The sequence below is a fragment of the Hippopotamus amphibius genome, chromosome 15 (assembly GCF_030028045.1).
Source record: "Hippopotamus amphibius kiboko isolate mHipAmp2 chromosome 15, mHipAmp2.hap2, whole genome shotgun sequence".
Lineage (NCBI taxonomy): Eukaryota > Metazoa > Chordata > Mammalia > Artiodactyla > Hippopotamidae > Hippopotamus > Hippopotamus amphibius.
In genome coordinates, this window is record NC_080200.1 from 10,197,579 (window position 1) to 10,216,039 (window position 18,461).

The 18,461-nt window shown below is 37.1% G+C and overlaps 1 protein-coding gene across 1 annotated transcript; it reads left to right on the top strand.

The window, feature by feature from the left end:
• Positions 1-8,560: 8,560 nt before the first annotated feature.
• On the top strand, positions 8,561-9,508 carry LOC130836215 (putative gustatory receptor clone PTE01). The gene has a single exon (XM_057708289.1). It carries the CDS (start codon positions 8,624-8,626, stop codon positions 9,506-9,508), a length of 885 nt encoding a protein of 294 aa, XP_057564272.1. The 5' UTR covers positions 8,561-8,623.
• Positions 9,509-18,461: the final 8,953 nt, after the last annotated feature.

The window sequence follows — 18,461 nt, forward strand, 5'->3', positions numbered from 1 at the left end:
CTCAATCAGAAAGGAGACATAAAATCAGAGTCTTGGTGTCCATTGCTACTCAGGAAACTGAAAACAGGTAAAAAAAATCTACCTGAGATGCATCTGTGTTTAGACCACTGCACCTCTGCTTAAAACTTTCAGAAAGTCTGAAAACAGTGATATTTAGCACATGGCATTCTTAGAAGAAAAACTTAATTTTGAATCATGTATGCTCCATTAATTCTTAGTGTGTTATGGGGCAATTTCTTAGAAAAGGATTGTCAATTGATGTGATTCCTCATTGACATAAACCCACCGAATTAGTACTAAACAAATAGTGGTTGCCCTGTATGCAATAACTATGTGATGGATGCATAAAGAAAGGGCAAAATACATTTTGATATTTAGTAACCAATAATGATAAGGCTAGTCCTCATGTTATCAGATTTAAATGTCTGTACTCTGATGTTATGGTTTTCCTACATCCCTGACAGGACAGAGGAGACACAAAGGGGGAAACAAACCAGTTAAGAGTTGAATAAAACCTTCCACATCTCATAGAAACAAAGTGTGGGCAATATGGTTTCCACACAGCGGACTGCTCATGCCAGTGTTTTCATCCTATTCAGATTATTCCATAGCAACGCAGATAAGATAAAATAGTGCTTGTTTCTGTCTATGTCATGGATTTTCCATGGGACTTATTATTTTCTACTTAATAGCACCTGCAGGATTCAATCATTGAAAAGCCTTTACAGAAATATTCATAAGTATGGGTAAAAAGAGAGTTAGGAAAGAAGGGGATGGTACACCTTAGTGCATGGGCTGAGACACATGTTAGGATTTCATGTCATCCCTGCTCCAGCTTTGAGGCAGGAAAGGCTTTGATCTCTCTGCCATATAATCCATGAAAGGTCACTAAATTTGGATGAATTGTGTTTTATTAATAAACATTCTATTGAAAATGACTGAAATCTTTATAAAAATGACCAAATATTTATTAACTTCCACATTTCCCTTAGGTGCCTCATATGTTCTAGAGGGAGATGTTAGACTCTTTATTTCCAAGAAAGAACAGAATCACAGAGAGTTTGAGATATTTGAACACACTCCACTTATAGAGGGTGAAAGACCTAGGACTCAATTGTTGATTTGCTTGTTCCTGCATCAGTTCTCTATCACCTCCACTATGGCTAATAAGTATTTCTTTTCACACCTACTTTGGTCTCAGAAGTGAAAGGAAGATAGAGGAATTGCTTCATCCTCTCTTAGTTCAGTGAGTGTATCTGTGAGTTATGGGACTGAGGCACAGTTTACAGGGGCCATAGTGTCTTTAACATGGAGAATTATAGGGTTTTTAAAGAATAGTCTTGCATTTTGCAGCCTACTTTTGAAAACTAAGGATGAAAAGATTTTATGTATAAGAAGAAGATGTCATGTGTAACTATTATGAGATTATCACAAGACAGACTTCAAGGCTCTTTGCAAAAGATACCTTCATAAAAGAGGATGTAGTTGACTGAAAATGATTTTTGCAGTGACACAAATATAGGCAATTAACATTAGTAAAACTGATTATGCACTAATTGTTCGAACTTGAACATAACTAATTGCCACTCACATATTCTATACAAATTCCCATTTATAAGATACAGAGAGAAGTACAAAAATTTTCTAGGGTTGTTTTAAGCAGAAACTGATATAAATAGAAATATATAATAATATATGTAGTGTAAATTAAATATTTATTTAATATATAAAGAAATTATATGAAATTGTACATTATGGCATTTAAAACATATGTGAAAGATACATTTTAAATTTGTTAAATTGAAACAAATTAGTACAAATAGAAAAGTATGAATTGAAGAAAACTTTGTCCTTCCTGATGTAATCTTGTGCATCAAGAAAATGTTTGAAGTATCAATAGTTCTATGTAATTCAAAATGAGACTTACCCAAAATATTGTGGTAAATAAGAGCATTCAGAAGCAATATGGATAGCATTCTGTTTAGTGTAGATTTTTAAAAGCTGGTTATGGATGCATAAATGAGTTTTGACATTATGGAAACACAAAAGAAAACATACCCATCAACTTCATGACACTAGTTGCTTTTGGAGACATGCATGCAGAGGAATGGGATTGAGCTGAGATACCAAGAAAAGTTAAATTTTATCATTAATGTTTCAAATCTCTATAAAATATAAGATGTGAAGCAGGTATTATTAAATGTTTGCATTTTAAAAATAGGTGGGATAGTAGAAATAAAAAAGCATCATAAGAGGCTACTACAAGCAACTATATGCCAATATAATGGAAAGCCTGGAAGAAATGGACAAATGCTTAGAAAAGTATAAACTTCCAAGACTGAATCAGGAAGAAATAGAAAATATGAACAGACTAATCACAAGTAATGAAAATGAAACTGTGATTATACATTTTCCAACAAACAAAAGTCCAGGCCAGATGCCTTCACAGGTGAATTCTATCAAAGATTTGGAGAAGAACTAACACCCATCCTGCTCAAATTCTTCCAAAAAATTGCAGAGGAAGGAACACTCCCAAACTCATTCTATAAGGCTACTATCATCCTGATACCAAAACCAGACAAAGATAGTATAAAGAAAAGAAAATTACAGACCAATATCACTGATGAATTTACATGCAAAAATCCTCAATGAAATAGTAGCAAATAGAATCCAACCACATATTAAAAGGATCATACACCACGATCAAGTGGGATGTATCCCTGGAATGCAAGGATTCTTCAACATATGCAAATCAATCAATGCAATACAGCATATTAACAAACTGCAGGATAAAAACCACATGATCATCTCAATAGAGGCAGAAAAAATTTTGACAAAATTCAACACCCATTTATGGTAAAAACTCTCCAGAAGGTGGGCATGGAGGGAATCTACCTGAACATAACAAAGGCCATATATGACAAACCCATAGCAAACCTCCATCTCAATGGTAAAAGAACTGACAGCATTCTAAGATCCGGAACAAGACAAGGATGTCCACTCTCACCACTACTATTCAACACAGTTTTGGAAGTCCTTGCCAGAGGAATCAGAGAAGAAAAAGAAATCAAAGGAATCCAAACTGGAAAAGAAAAAGTAAAACTGTCACTGTTTGCAGATGACATGATAGTATACATAGACAATGCTAAAGATGCCCCAAGAAAACTACTTGAGGTAATCAATGAATTTGGTAAAGTCTTTGGATACAGAATTAATGCACAGAAATCTCTTGCATTTCTATACACTAACAATGAAAGATCCGAAAGAGAATTTAAGGAAACAATCCCATTCACCATTGCAACAAAAAGAATAAAATACCCACGAGTAATCCAAAATAAGGAGGCAAAATACCTGTACTCAGAAAACTATAAGACAGTAATGAAAGAAATCGAATATGACAAAAACAGATGGGAAGATATACCATGTTCTTGGATTGGAAGAATCAGCATTGTGAAAATGACTATACTACCCAAAGCAACCGGCAGATTCAATGCAGTCCCTATCAAATTATCAAAGACATTTTTCACAGAACTAGAATAAAAAATCCTCAGATTTGTATGGGGACACAAAAGACCCTGAATAGCCAAAGCAATCTTGAGAGAAAAAAACAGAGCTAGAGGAATCAGACTCCCTGACTTCAAGCTAAATGACAAAGCTACAGTTTTCAAGACAATATGGTACTGGCAAAAACACAGAAATATTGATCAAGGGAACAAGGTAGAAAGCCCAGAGATAAACTACAGTCAACTAATCCATGACAAAGGAGGCAAGGATATACAATGGAAAAAAGACAGCATCTTCAATAAGTGGTGCTGGGAAAACTGGACAGCAACGGGTAAAAGAATGAAGTTAGAACACTCTCTAACACCATGCACAAAAATAAACTCAAAATGGAATAAAGACCTAAATGTAAGGCCAGATACTATAAATCTCTTAGAAGAAAACATAGGAAGAACACTCTTTGACATAAATCACAGCAAGATCTTTTTTGACCCATCTCCTATAGTAATGGAAGTAAAAACAAAAATAAACAAATGGGATCTAATGAAACAAAAGCTTTTGCACAGCAAAGGATACTATAAGCAAGACGAAAAGACAACTCTCAGAATGGGCGAAAATATTTGCCAATGCATCAATAAAGCATTAATCTCCAAAAATATAAAGAGTTCATGCAGGTGAATATCAAAAAAAAAAAAAAAACCTAATCAAAAAATGGGCAGAAGACCTAAATAGGAATTTCTCCACATAAGACATATGGATAGCCAGGAGGCACATGAAAAGCTGCTCAACATCACTAATTATTAGAGAAATGCAAGTCAAAACTTCATGGAAGTATCACCTCACACCCATTCGAATGGGTATCATCAGAAAATCTACAAACAATAAATGCCGAAAAGGGTGTGGAGAAAAGTGAACCCTCTTGCACTGTTGGTGGAAATGTAAATTGATACAGGCACTAAGGAGAACCGTATGGGAGCTCCTTGAAAAAATAAGAATGGAATCGCCATATGACCTAGCAATCCCAGTACTGGACATATACACAGAGAAAATCATAATTCAAAAAGACACATGTATCCCTATGTACATTGCAGCAGTATTTACAACAGCCAGTTCATGGAAGCAACCTCAATGTCCATCAACAAGTGAATGGATAAAGAAAATGTGGTACATATATACTATAGAATATTACTCAGCTGTAAAAAAGAACAAAATTAGGACATTTGTAGAGACACGGATGGACCTAGAGACTGTCATACAGAGTGAAGTGGCTCAGAAAGAAAAAAACAAATATTGTATAGTAATCAACAAGTTTGCAAGGCATTAATAGAGACAGAGATGTAGAGAACAAACATATGGACCCAAGTGGGGAAAGTGGGGGAGGTTGAGGTGGGATGAATTGGAAGATTGTGATTGCCATATATACATTACTAATAAGAAAAAATATTTATCAAATTATACACTTTAAAAAAATAAAAATAAATAAAATAGGTGGGGTATTCATGATAATATAAATATATAATATGCGTTGAGCTTTTCATCAGTTTGGGGCAATATTTTAAGGTAGTGTTTATCAAGCCCAGCTTCAATGAAGGGAGACCAACAAACTCCCATGTAGATATCCTGATATTGGTTCTAGGATGAGACTGTGATTGCTGTGTAATTTAAAATAAGCACATGTAGGGCTTCCCTGGTGGTGCAGAGGTTAAGAATCTGCCTGCCAATGCAGGGGACACAGGTTTGAGTCCTTGTCCGAGAAGATCCCACATGTCATGGAGCTGCTGAGCCTGTGTGCCACAACTACTGAGCCTGTGCTCGAGAGCTCAAGAGCCACAACTGTTGAACCCACATGCCACAACTACTGAAGGCTGTGTGCCTATAGTCTGTGCTCTGCAAGAAGAGAAGCCCCTGCAATGAGCAGCCCATGCAGCACAATGAAGAGTAGCCCCTGCTCTCTGCAACTAGAGAAAGCCTGTGCACAGCAAGGAAGACCCAATAAATAGATTAATTAATTAAAAAAAATAAGCACATGTAAATAATCAATTGGAACTGAAAACCACTGGTATAAGTAATATTAATCACTTAAAAACTTTCTTACATAGTCCTGTTAGCTATGTTAAATTATTAACATAATTTCATAGATAAGGTCCCACCCAGGTATATTTGCATTATTCTATTCTGATTTTTCTCACAAATAAGTCATAGTTTGACATTCCAAAAGAATGAACCAAATTACCTTTAAATATAGTACGATAATAATAGTAATCCCTGTATCAGGAAGGGTTGACATGAAAATCTGTTAACTAGACATAAATGGTTGGGTACTGACCTGGCCCTGGGACATTCTCTGGTGCTAAACTCCTCAACTGTAAATAAAAGTTTTTATGATGAGAAGAACAGGACCATCAGATATGTGAAAATGCACTCAACATCAGTTTATATAAGGAAATGCAAGTCCAAACCTAAATCAAATATCACCTCACATCTGTTAGGACGGCTATAATAAAGGGGAAAAAAAGAAAAGAAAACGAATGTTGGTGAGGATGTGGGGGTAAGGGAAACTTTGTACTTGGTTGGTGGGACTAAATATTTGTACAGTCATTATAGAAAACATAATGGAGGTTCCTTAAAAAAATTTAAAGCTGCAATGAACTGAAATAGAACTACCTAGGATCCAGCCACCCCACTTCACACTATATGCCAAAGAAATGAAATCACAACCTTGAAGAGATCTGCACTCCCAGATCATTGTGATATTATTTGAAATAGTGAAAATATGGATAAGTGTCTGTTGACAGATGAAGAAGTAAAGAAAATTTGGTGTACATATATAAACAATGGGATATAATTCAGCCATAAAAAGAAGGAAATCCTGTCATTTGCAACAACATAGATGGACCTGGAGAATATTATACTTATTGAAACACATACACCAGACATAGAAAGTCAAATAGTATATGATCCCATTTCTGTATGGAAGCTAAGAAGATCAAACTCTTAGAACCATAGATCAGAACTGTAGTTGTGAGGAGTAGGTGGTGGAGAAAGTGAGGTACAAAGGAATGTTGGTCAAAGGGTACAATTTTCAGATAAAATGAGTAAGTTCCAAGGACCTAATATATGGCTTCATGACTACAGCTAATAATTTTGTTTTGTGATTTTGAAATCTGCTAAGAGAGATCTGCTTAGTTGTTACTACATACAAACACACACACACACACACACACACACACACACACACACATAAACTATGTGAGATGACAGATATGTTAATTAACTTGACTATGGTAACCATTCCCAATGTCTATGTGTATTAAATCACCATTTTTACATCATTAAAAAACTTCACATAGCACAACCCAAATACATGCAATTTTGTCAATCCCTTCAATGAACAGAAACAAAAAAGAAAAGAAAAAGAATGAAGTAGTATTGTCCTGCCACTAGAGAATAGATTCAAAAAAAGTAAGTGGTTGGCAGAGAGCAGAAGAAAGAACTACAATCCTGCAGCCTGCAGAACAAAAACCACAATCACAAAGATATAGACAAAATGAAAAGGCAGAAGAATATGTACCAGATGAAGAAACAAGATAATACTCCAGAAAAACAACTAAATGAAATGGAGATAGACAACCTTCCAGAAAAAGAATTTAGAATAATGACAGTGAAGGTGACCCAAGACCTCAGAAAAAGAATGGAGGGAAAGATCAAGAAGATGCAAGAAATGTTTAACAACAACCTAGAGGAATTAAAGAACAAACAAATGGAGGTGAGCACTACAATAACTGATTTGACAAAAATATACCAGAAAAATAAAAAAAAATGGAACTGAAAATGGTGGAGCAACAATGGACACTGCAGAAATACAAAGCACCATAAGAGAGTACTACAAGCAACTATATACCAACAAAATGGACAACCTGGAAGAAATGGAAAATTATTAGAAAGATATAACCTTCCAAGACTGAATCAGAAAGAAATAGAAAATACAAACAGACCAATCACAAGTAATGAAATTGAAAATGTGATTTAAAGTCTTCCAACAAACAAAAGTGTAGGACCAAATGGCCTCACGGGTGAATACTATCAAACATTTAGAGAAGAGCTAACACCTGACTCTTTCAAAAACTAACAGAGGAAGGAATACTCCCAAACTCATTCTATGAGGCCACCATCACCCTGATGCCAAAACCAGACAAACATACTACAAAAAAAGAAAATTATAGACTAACACCACTGGTGAATATAGATGCAAAAATCCCCAGGAAAGAGAGGCCAACAACACTTTAAAAGGACCATGAACCATAATCGAGTGGGATTTATCCCAGGGATGCAGGGATTCTTCAATATATGCAAATCACTCAATGTGATACAGTATATTAAAAAATTGAAGAATAAAAACCATATGATCATCTCATTAGATGCAGAAAAAGCTTTTGGCAAAATTCAACACCCATTTATGATAAAAACAAAGAATGATAAAAGTCTGCATATCATATAAAAATATGTTCTGATTATGAACATTCATTCTAAGTTTAGAATCCAGATGACACAGTCCTGCATTTCTTAGAGATTTATAAATATTCTCAGTGAAGGACATATCTAGAATTGCATTTGAATAAAATAAGATTTATATATCTAAGGCATAATTTCTTTAAATTTTGGGTTATATTTTTTCTTAAAGGGGGAAGGGAAAGTCTCATACTGTGTTATTTCTAAAGTAAAGTAGGTTATACTTAACTGAAATCATGGATCTATTACCTCTAATGATCTTGTTCCCTTTCATTTTTAAGTGAAATTTTATACAGTAAGAGTAAAGAGACAGAGGTGAATAACACAGAAACCAATGAAGAAACAGTTCTAAGATAAAACTTGCCACACTGAGAAATACTGCTGAAAGACTTGCAGTGTATAATCATAGAAATGAATTACTTGAATTCCAAAACATGGGCACTCTGCTGAATGTTCATTGACTTTTATCCTTTCTTTCCAGCACTATTTTCCTTTTGCAAAGATGTCCAAACTACACAGAACTGGAAACCTAACATTGGTCTCAGAATTCTTCCTCTTGGGCCTCTCAGATGATCCGGAACTGCAGCCTGTGCTCTTTACCCTGTTCCTGTCCATGTACTTGGTCACCGTGTTGGGGAACCTGCTCATCATCCTGGCTGTCACCTCTGACCCCCACCTCCACACCCCCATGTACTTCTTCCTCTCCAACCTCTCCTTGGCTGACATGAGTTTCATCTCCACCACTGTCCCCAAGATGATTGTCAACATCCAAACTCACAGCAGAGTCATCTCCTATGAGGGCTGCCTGACACAGATGTCTCTTTTTATTCTTTTTGGAATAATGGATGATATGCTTCTGACTGTGATGGCCTATGACAGGTTTGTGGCCATCTGTCACCCACTGCACTACCAGGTCATCATGAACCCACGCCTCTGTTGCTTCTTCATTTCCATGTCTTTTTTGGTTAGCCTTTTGCACTCCCAGGTGCAGAGTTTGATTGTGTCACAACTTACTTGCTTCAAGGATGTGAACATTTCTAATTTCTTCTGTGACTCTTCTCTGCTCCTCAAACTTGCTTGTTCTGAAACTTTCAACAATAACATAGTCATGTACTTTGTTGGTACCATCCTTGGTTTTCTCCCTTTCTCAGTGATCTTTTCCTCTTACTATAAAATTATTTCCTCCATTCTCAGAGGCTCCTCATCAGGTGGGAAGTATAAAGCCTTCTCCACCTGTGGCTCTCACCTGTCAGTTGTTTGCTTATCTTATGGAACATGCCTTGGTGTGTACCTGAGTTCAACTGTCTCACAATCTCCCAGGAACGATGCAGTGGCCTCAGTGATGTACACTGTAGTCATGCCCATGCTGAACCCTTTCATCTACAGTCTGAGGAACAGAGACATGAAAAGGGCCATGTGGAGTGTCCTTAGCAAAACAATCTCATCTTCATACCTGTGCCACCCATCTGGACTAGGTTGGAAAATGCAGCAAAACTAAACATTTAAACTTGAATTCCTACCTCTTGCATCACATTGTTTTTGTAGCTCTTATACCCTTCACACCTCTCCTTGCATAACAACTGAATATTTCTTCTTTGGTATTTCTTTAATGGGACTAGGTGATAGTTCACGGATACTTTGTTCATCTTAATCTCTGCATGAGTAAACCTTACCTTGTAAATTGGGATATTATAGCTTATCATTGATAGCCCAAGGATCCTGGAAGATGAAAAATTCTTTTTTACATATTTAAAATGCAAATCATTTTCACAGCTCTTGTGTATTTTTAGGTTTGTGGGCCAGTATTTTTTTAACTCCCATCCATTCTAATTCTTCATTTTTAATCACATAGGACTTTAAGCATTCTAGGAGTGAACAGATAATGTATGCACATGATAAGAAAGCAGTAAATGAAGATTTCCTTCCTTTTATTTACTCTGAGGTGGGTATATGCCCAATAAATGAATTAAACACCATTAGTGCTTTATGTTGGATATCTGACTGACATTATTGCTTGTGTCCTAGTATATTGTCAATTGTACAGAATGTTCCATGTGTGGTTAAAAAGAATGTGATTTTTTTTCAAAGTGTAGTGTTCTGTAGATATCAATTAAGCCCAATTATTCCATTGTGTTTTTTAAAATCTTGCTGCCATACAGATTTTCTGTCTTGAAGATTTGTTATTTGATGTCAGTGAGGTATTAAAACCTCCTAGTAGTATTGTGTTCCTGTCAATTTCTCCCTTTATGTATGTTAGCATTTGTTTTATGTTTTATTATTAATTTTATTGAGGTATAGTTGTATTACAATGTAGTGTTACTTTCTAGATTACAGCAAAGTGAATCAGCTATATGTAAACATGTATCCCATCTTTTTTGGATTTCCTTCCCATTTAGGTCAACACAGAGCACAGAGTAGAGTTTCCTGAGCTGTACAGTAGGTTCTCATTAATATCTATATTATACATAATCAAAATACTATGTATACATAGTATTGGGTGCCTATAAGTTAACGAGTGTAATATCCTCTTCTTGTATTGATCATTGTATAGTGTCTTTCTTTGTGGACTTTGTCTTAAAGTCTGTTTTGCCTGATATGAGTATTGTTACCCCCACTTTCTTGTCTTTTCCATTTGCATGAAATCTCTTTTTCTATCCTCTCATGTTCAATCTATGAGTGTCTTTCCCACTAATGTGAGTCTCTTTAGGCAGCATATCTAGGTTCTTGATTTTTAATCCAATCTGCCACTTTGTCTTTTATTGGAGCAGTTGACTTTTAAAGTGATTACTGATAAATATGTATTTATTGCTATTTTAAAGCTTGTTTCCCAGTTGGTTTTGTAGTTCTTTTTTGTTCCTTTCTTCTCTTTCTTTGGCCTTTCATGGTTTGATTGTTTCTTTCTTTTGTATTATGCTTGAGTTCCTTCCTTTTTGGTTTTTGTGAATCAGTTGCTTGTGTTTGATTTGTGGTTACCCTGATTTTCAAGTATGTCAACTCATAATTATATGTACTTCCTTTAGACATATAAATTCAAACATATTCTAAAAGAGCTACATTTTTTACTCCCCATGCCTTATTTTGTGATTTTCATGATGTATTTTACATCTTCATGTTTATCCTTTTTCCATAATTATATTATAATTATTTTACAAATATTTTATTTTTTTAATGTATGTACTGTGTTATTTAAGTGATTGTTAGCTCTTTCATATATTTGCCTTTCTTACAATGTTTTTTTTTTCCTTTTCTATAGATTCTTCTCTTCTATTTAGAGAAGACCTTTCAATATTTCAATATGTTTTATCAGTTAGGTTAGTATTGCTGTATTCTTTCAGTTTTTGCTTGTCTGAGAAATCTTTGTTTTTCCTTCTTTTCAAAATGATAATCTTGCTGGGTAGAGTATCTCAGATTGCAGATTTTTCCCTTTCAGGACTTTGAATACCTCATGCCACTCCCTTCTGGCCTGCAAAATTTCTAGTGAGAAATCAGCTGGTAGGCTTTTGGAGGTTTCCTTGCAGCTGACTCTTTGTTTTTCTCTTGCTAACTTTAGAATCTTCTCTTTACCTTATTTTTTTCCCATTTTAATTATGTGTTAGTGTGGTCCTCTTTGGGTTCATCTTGTTTAGGACCCTCTGTGCTTCCTGTACCTGGTTATATGTTTCCCTCTTTAGGTTTGGGAAGATTTCAGCCACAATATTTTCAACATTTTTTATCCTCTTTTCCCTATCTTCTCCTTCTGAAACACCTGGAATGCATAGGTTGGCATGTTTTATGTTATCTCATAGAACTCACAACTGTTTTCTTTTTTTTTTCTTTTGTCATTTGTCTTTCTGTCTGCTGTTCTGATTGAACAATTTCCATTATTCTATCTTCCATACCACTTATCCATTCTTCTGCATTAATTATTATTCTATTCATTGCTTTTAGCTTGGTTTTTATCTCAGCAATTGAATTGTCTGATTTTGATTGGTTCCATTTTTAGTTTCTAGTTCCTTGTCACAGTGTTTTTGAACTTGGGATCTTGTGAACTAGTGAGGTCTGTTTCATTGTTCTTTCCAGGGATTTTTCTTGTTCTTCTAATTGGGAATAATTCCTCTGATTTTTCATTTTATTAAATCCCTCTGTCTCTATGCATGTAGAAGAAACCATTATGTGCTATGGCCTTCAGATGCCATTTTTACATGGGAATGTTTCTGTGTAGACTGTGTGAGTTCAATATTTTTGGTTCAAGAGCAGTTTTTGGTATGGATGCCTGCCATGTCTTATTCAGAGTGTGCTGTTATCCCTTTGATAAATAGTGTGATTGGTGTTGTGATCAGAGCTTGCACTGGAGGTTGGGTGGGGCCATATGTTTGCTCTGTGGCTGTCTGTTGTGGGGGGCATTTGGTCCCCAGAAGAAGCCCTGAGGGTTGGCTTTGATAAGGCTTCATTGCTCTGAAGTGTGTGCTGTGTCCCCAAGGACATGAGAAGTGAAACAACTGAGGCCTGAGTGGTCACAGCAAACCTATGCACCTGCCCCACGTAGGCATTTTTCTTTCTGCCCAGAAGCAGTCCATGGTCATGTTTCTTTCTCCATTGTATTTGTCCCAGAACTAGTTCCAGGCTGGCACTGTGGGCCAGGGAGTTGTGGCTGCAAGAATTGTGTTGCTTTTGCTGTCCCCGAAGACCTGAGCTGCCTCTATAATAGAGCTTTTCCAGAGCCTGACCACCCCAGATCTGGATCTAAGCTGCAGTGTGAGGTTGGTAGGACTGGAAAACATTATGCACTCTTCCCCTGCACCGTCTGCGAAGGACATGGACCTGTGATTCTGTGATGCTCCAGCCACCTGGTTCTGTGCCAACAAAGCCTACTGTTCTTGGACCTGCCCAAGACCTGCCTCCACTGTGGGAGTTCTGATAATGGGCTTCAATGTCAGTCCTGTCTCTGCTATGTGTGAGTTCACAAGTCCATCTCTGTGCTAGAGCTGTGACCCCTGTGAGTACAATGACAATGTGACTCTTATGGCAGAGCTGTGCTTGCTAATAATGGTGGCCTAGAAACACACTCCAGGCCCTTCAGGCTGTCTCCACACAGCTGAACTGAGCCCTCACCCAGGGTCCATCTGCTAAAGCCTGAGTTTCAGTTGCTAGACAGGGCATGTGCTGGCAGCCAAGCCTGCCTTGCATTTCAGGCTGAGAACTTTTGCCATATGACAGCCATCAGCACCAGTCAATCTCTGCCCTACAAATAACTCAATTTCATTCCTTTTTATGGCTGTGTAATATTCCATTGTATATATGTGCCACATCTTTATCCATTCATCTATTGAGGGACATTTAGGTTGCTTCCATGTCCTGGCTATTGTAAATAGTGCTGCAATGAACATTGTGGTATATGTTTCTTTTGGGGTTATGGTTTTCTCAGGGTTTATGCCCAGGAGTGGGATTGCTGAGTCATACAATAGTTCTATTTTTAGTTTTTTAAGGAACTTCCATACTGTTTTCCATAGTGGCTGTACAAACTTACATTCCCACCAACAGTGCAGGAGGGTTCCCTTTCCTCCACACCCTCTCCAGCATTTATTGTTTCTAGAGTTTTGATGATAGCAATTTTGACTGATGTGAGGTGATACCTCATTGTGACTCAGTCTCTTTTCTTTTTCCAAAAGTGTCCAAGCTACACAGAACTGGAAACTTAACAAGTGTCTCAGAATTCTTTCTCATGGGCCTCTCAGATGATCTGGAACTGCAGCCTGTGCTCTTTACCCTGTTCCTGTCCATGTACCTGGTCACCATGTTGGGGAACCTGCTCATCATCCTGGCTGTCACTTCTGACCCCCACCTCCACACCCCCATGCACTTCTTCCTCTCCAACCTGTCCTTGGCTGACATTGGCTTCGTCCCCACCACCATCCCCAAGATGATTGTGGGCATCCAAACTCATAGCAGTCATCTTCTATGCTGGTTGCCTGACTCAGATGTCTATTTTTATCCTCTTTGTGTGTATGGATCATATGCTTCTGACTGTGTTGGCCTATGACCCGTTTGTCACCATCTATCACCCACTGAACTACCCAGTGGTCATGAACTCACGTCTATGTTGCTCCTTAGTTTTGGTGTCTTTTTTGTTAGCCTTTTGGGCTCCCAGGTGCAGATTACGATTGTTTTACAACTTACCTGCTTCAAGGATGTAGACATTTTTAGTTTCTTCTGTGACCCTTCTCAACTCCTCACAGTTGCCTGTTCTGACACTTTCACCATTGACATAGTCATGTATGTTGTTGTTGCCATCTCTGGTTTTCTTCCTCTCTCTGGGATCTTTTTCTCTTACTACAAAATTCTTTCCTCTTTTCTCAGAGTCCCTACATCAGGTGGTAAATATAAAGCTGTCTCTACCTGTGGCTCCCACCTGTCAGCTGTTTGCTTATTTTATGGAACAGGCCTTTTTGTGTACCTCAGCTCAGCTCTCTCATGTTCTTGCAGGAAGAATGCAGTGGCCTCAGTGGTGCACACTGTGGTCACCCCCATGCTGAACCCCTTCACCTATAGTCTGAGGAACAAGGTCATCAGAAGGGCCATGTGGAGTATCCTCAGCAAAACAAATTAATCTCAGTACCTGGGCAATCCATTTGGAGTGTAGGTTGGAAAATGAAGTAAATCCATTCCTGTAAACCTGGAAATTCTCCCTCTCTCACCACATTATTTTTGTAGGTCTATGGCCGTCACTTCCCTCCTTGCTTAGAACCTGAATATTGCTTCTTTTCATGTTTCTTTAATGGGACTGGTGGGTATCTTGGATCCTTTCTATATCATAATTCACTGCAGGACTGAATCTTATTATTCATAACACAGAAGTGTTGCCTATTGTCACCATGATGTGTATTACGTCACTGGAACTTATTCATCTTGTAACTCTAACCATCATCTCTTCATTTCTATCAGCCCTCAGCTACAGGCAACCATCATTCTACTCTGCTTCTATGAGTTCAATATTTCAACATTCCACATATAAGGTATATTGTGCATTAGTTGCCTTTGTCTGACTAATTTCAATAAGCATAATAGAAGCACATTTCATCTGAATTGTAGGCAACGGCAGATATCCTTCTTTCAACTGGCTGAATAATATTCCATTCTAGGTACTATTAGGAATCACATTTCTGTATCAATTCATCCATCAATGGACACTATGTTGTCTCCATCTCTTGCTGCTGTGGATGATGCTGCAATGAACATGGCAATAATGTTATCACCTTGAGATAGTTATGTCATCCCCTTTGGACACATACCCCGAGGTGGTCTTGCTGTATCATGTGGCAGTTCTATTTAAAATATTTGAGGAACTCATATGCTGTTGTCCATGGTGACAATACATTCCCATCAACAGTGCTTCTGGATTCCCTTTTCTACACATCCTTGCCAGCATTCTCTCTTCTCTTTCTGAAAATAGCCAGTCTAACAGGTATGAGATAAGGACTTGTCTTCCTGGTGTCACACCTGAGGCCTGGATCTCCAACATTTGCTTGGAACCCCTCACTCCCCAGGGAGGATATCCTAGCATATGATATACCCTGTTCTCTTCTAGCTCTCCATCCAGGGGTTGGGTTTTGACCTGCTCACTTCTCCCCTCTCCTACCCAACTCCAAGCAGAAATTTTTACAGTCTTGGTTGTGGAAGCATCTTTTTGAGAGTTTCCAGTGTGTTATCAGTGAGAATCACTCTACATGTAGATGCATTTTTGATGGATCCATTGGGGGAGTTGAGCTCAGGGTCCTCCTACTCGCCATCTCCTCCTGACAATGCATTTAATTGTAAGTGAATATCCCAGAATTCATGAATTACCTGATATGACAAACCATGATCTGGAGGATGGTACAAAATAACTTTCTGTTTAACTTCCTCATCTGTAAATACTGATTAAAAAACACGTTCTTACCTAAGAAGGTGGTTGAAACAAGTTAACCAAATGTAGTTATTAGAACAATGATAGAATATACCATCACACTCACCACATCAAATGCCAGTATGCTTGTTTCAACTAATAAGCTTTTCCGACAGAAAATTTCATTTCCTCTCTTCGCTCCTCTAAAATTTTAGCCTTGTGGAACAGTATTAATTTTTAACTTTCATACTTTCTAATTCTTTATTTTAATTCTACTTCTTTCTTTTTAATGTGGAGCATAAAGCATTGTAGGATTAAACAGATAATATATGCATGTGGTAAATAAGCAATAAATGTTTATTTCCTTCTCATTATGTAGTCTGAGGCTGATAGATCTCAAATAAATTAACTAAATATCGTTAGGACTTTATCCTGGATGCCAGACTGATGTTTACTTCTTATATTTACATAATGTGACCTTGACCATGTCAAGGACAGGGACTGAGTAAAATTTATGTATATATTCAAAAGGTAGCAAAGTGAAGGCAGAGATTAGACACAGCTCTACTTTGTGTACCATTGAATATTTTAAGAAGTAAATACAATTTAACATTTTTATTTTCCATATTTTTCCTCTTCCCTTGGAATCCTTGCCTTCCACAGACATCGCTAAGAACTCCTGAGAGAGGAAAAATGTATAGTTTGCTCGTGTTTATTATCAGGACTGCCAATGGGAACCTATTTTTCTATGCTAGTCACTGCAAGGACTAAGACTTATAGAATAAAGGATGTGGTTCTTAAATTTCTACCATAATAAAGGCAAATAAATGAGGATGGAAATTTCCCAACTACACATCCAAACTGAATGTGAGAAGGTTTCTGTTTCCATCAAAGATACTCATCCTGTGGGAAGGAACTGGGGAGGCACAAAGCAAATCACTAATTTTAATGCATAAACATCCACACCTATGTTTTGCATGTACCGTGTCCTGTACACTCATCTTTGGCAGTGACCCTAATATCTGATCTTTTATACTCACAACACTATGACTTCATTGTAACATTAGTTTTGCTAAGGTCAAGAGACATTAAAGGACCCCAATGTTCACCCCCACTCTCTCCAATCGACTTTTGCTCACTTGGTATTTGGTCAAGGATGCTCATCATGTTGGGGGAGGGGTCACTGGTAATTAGAAAAAGAACACAGCCATATCACATTATACAGCACAGTCATAATTAACTTTGGTTTTCATATCCCAATTCCTGTAAATGCATCTTTGTCATTGAGTCTAGTATATTATTCCTTTTACACTCTGTGTAGTAACTGCAATTTAATAATACATCTTTGCTGTGGATTAATTATTTTAAATAATTAAACACATAGTCTCTCTGTCTCATATCTGCCTGTACATATCTGCCATGTGCTGTACCCTAAAAATACCCTCTGTCACTTATCCACACAAGGAAAATAACACCCTTCCCTCCATATCCAATTAGATTTTGGTATAAAATGAAGTTTTATTTTTTCTTCCTTTGTCTTTAATTTGGGTGAAAATTTACTTAAAAACAAAGATAAGTCCATACAACATCACACAGAGTTTTTAACTGGGTACATCCCACCAAGTAAATTCTCAACAAACATGATCAATTATTCACACTTTGACAATCAAGGTGAAAGATGTAACAATTTAAATAAATATCTAATTTCTTAGAATACTTTTTGTAGTATGCTTTTAAATTTTTACTGTTTATAAAATATTTTAGACATCCAGAAAATATATCACACTAACAGAAAACACACAACATTCTAATGTTTCCCTTTCTATGATGTTACAATAGCAATGCCTTCTTTCTCAGTTTAAAGTTTTCTTCACATCACTTAATGACAAACCAGACTCTGCATTCCTCAGCAGAGAGGTATCTGAGTCAGGGAGTCTGCATGGACAGGACTTATAAGGTTACATCGCTCCTCTTTCCACTTGCATCACACTTAATACAGTAGGAAAAAGAAAAACAGGTAGGCCCAAACACACTTTATTTACTAAAGTCCTCAAGAGCTGAGACCACAAAGAAATCTAGAGGAAATATATTCTCCAGGAAGTGGATTCCTCTCTACTTAGAAGAAGTTAAAATACTCAGAACATTTATTACATTTGCCCATAGAATGGCTGTCGATTGGCCTGAAGTTGATGGAGGAGCTCTCTTAGTGATTCAGAAACCAGGGGTCTACTGGAAACTGCATGACCTGAAGCAGTATAGTCATATCTGTAGAAGTACCCAATGGGGTGGAATTTCTACCCCAATGGTAATTTGTGTCCAGGGAATTTTTGTTGAGATCATGGTGGTGGGATGAATTTGGGAATGTGCTGGAAAGGAAATGGATAGGACCTGAGTCTTGAAGTGCTTGGAGCACAAAGTCCTTATAGAGGATGAGGCCTATTTGTTGGGCAGGACCTGAGATGCTCTCACTGACTTAAACTCTTGGTTTTCATTTCTTTGTGTATTTCCCTCCCACTGAGTGTGAGATGTACATAGAGACCTACTTCCAACAATGAGAATGTGGAAGAATTGTTGGGAAGTCACCTTTGGG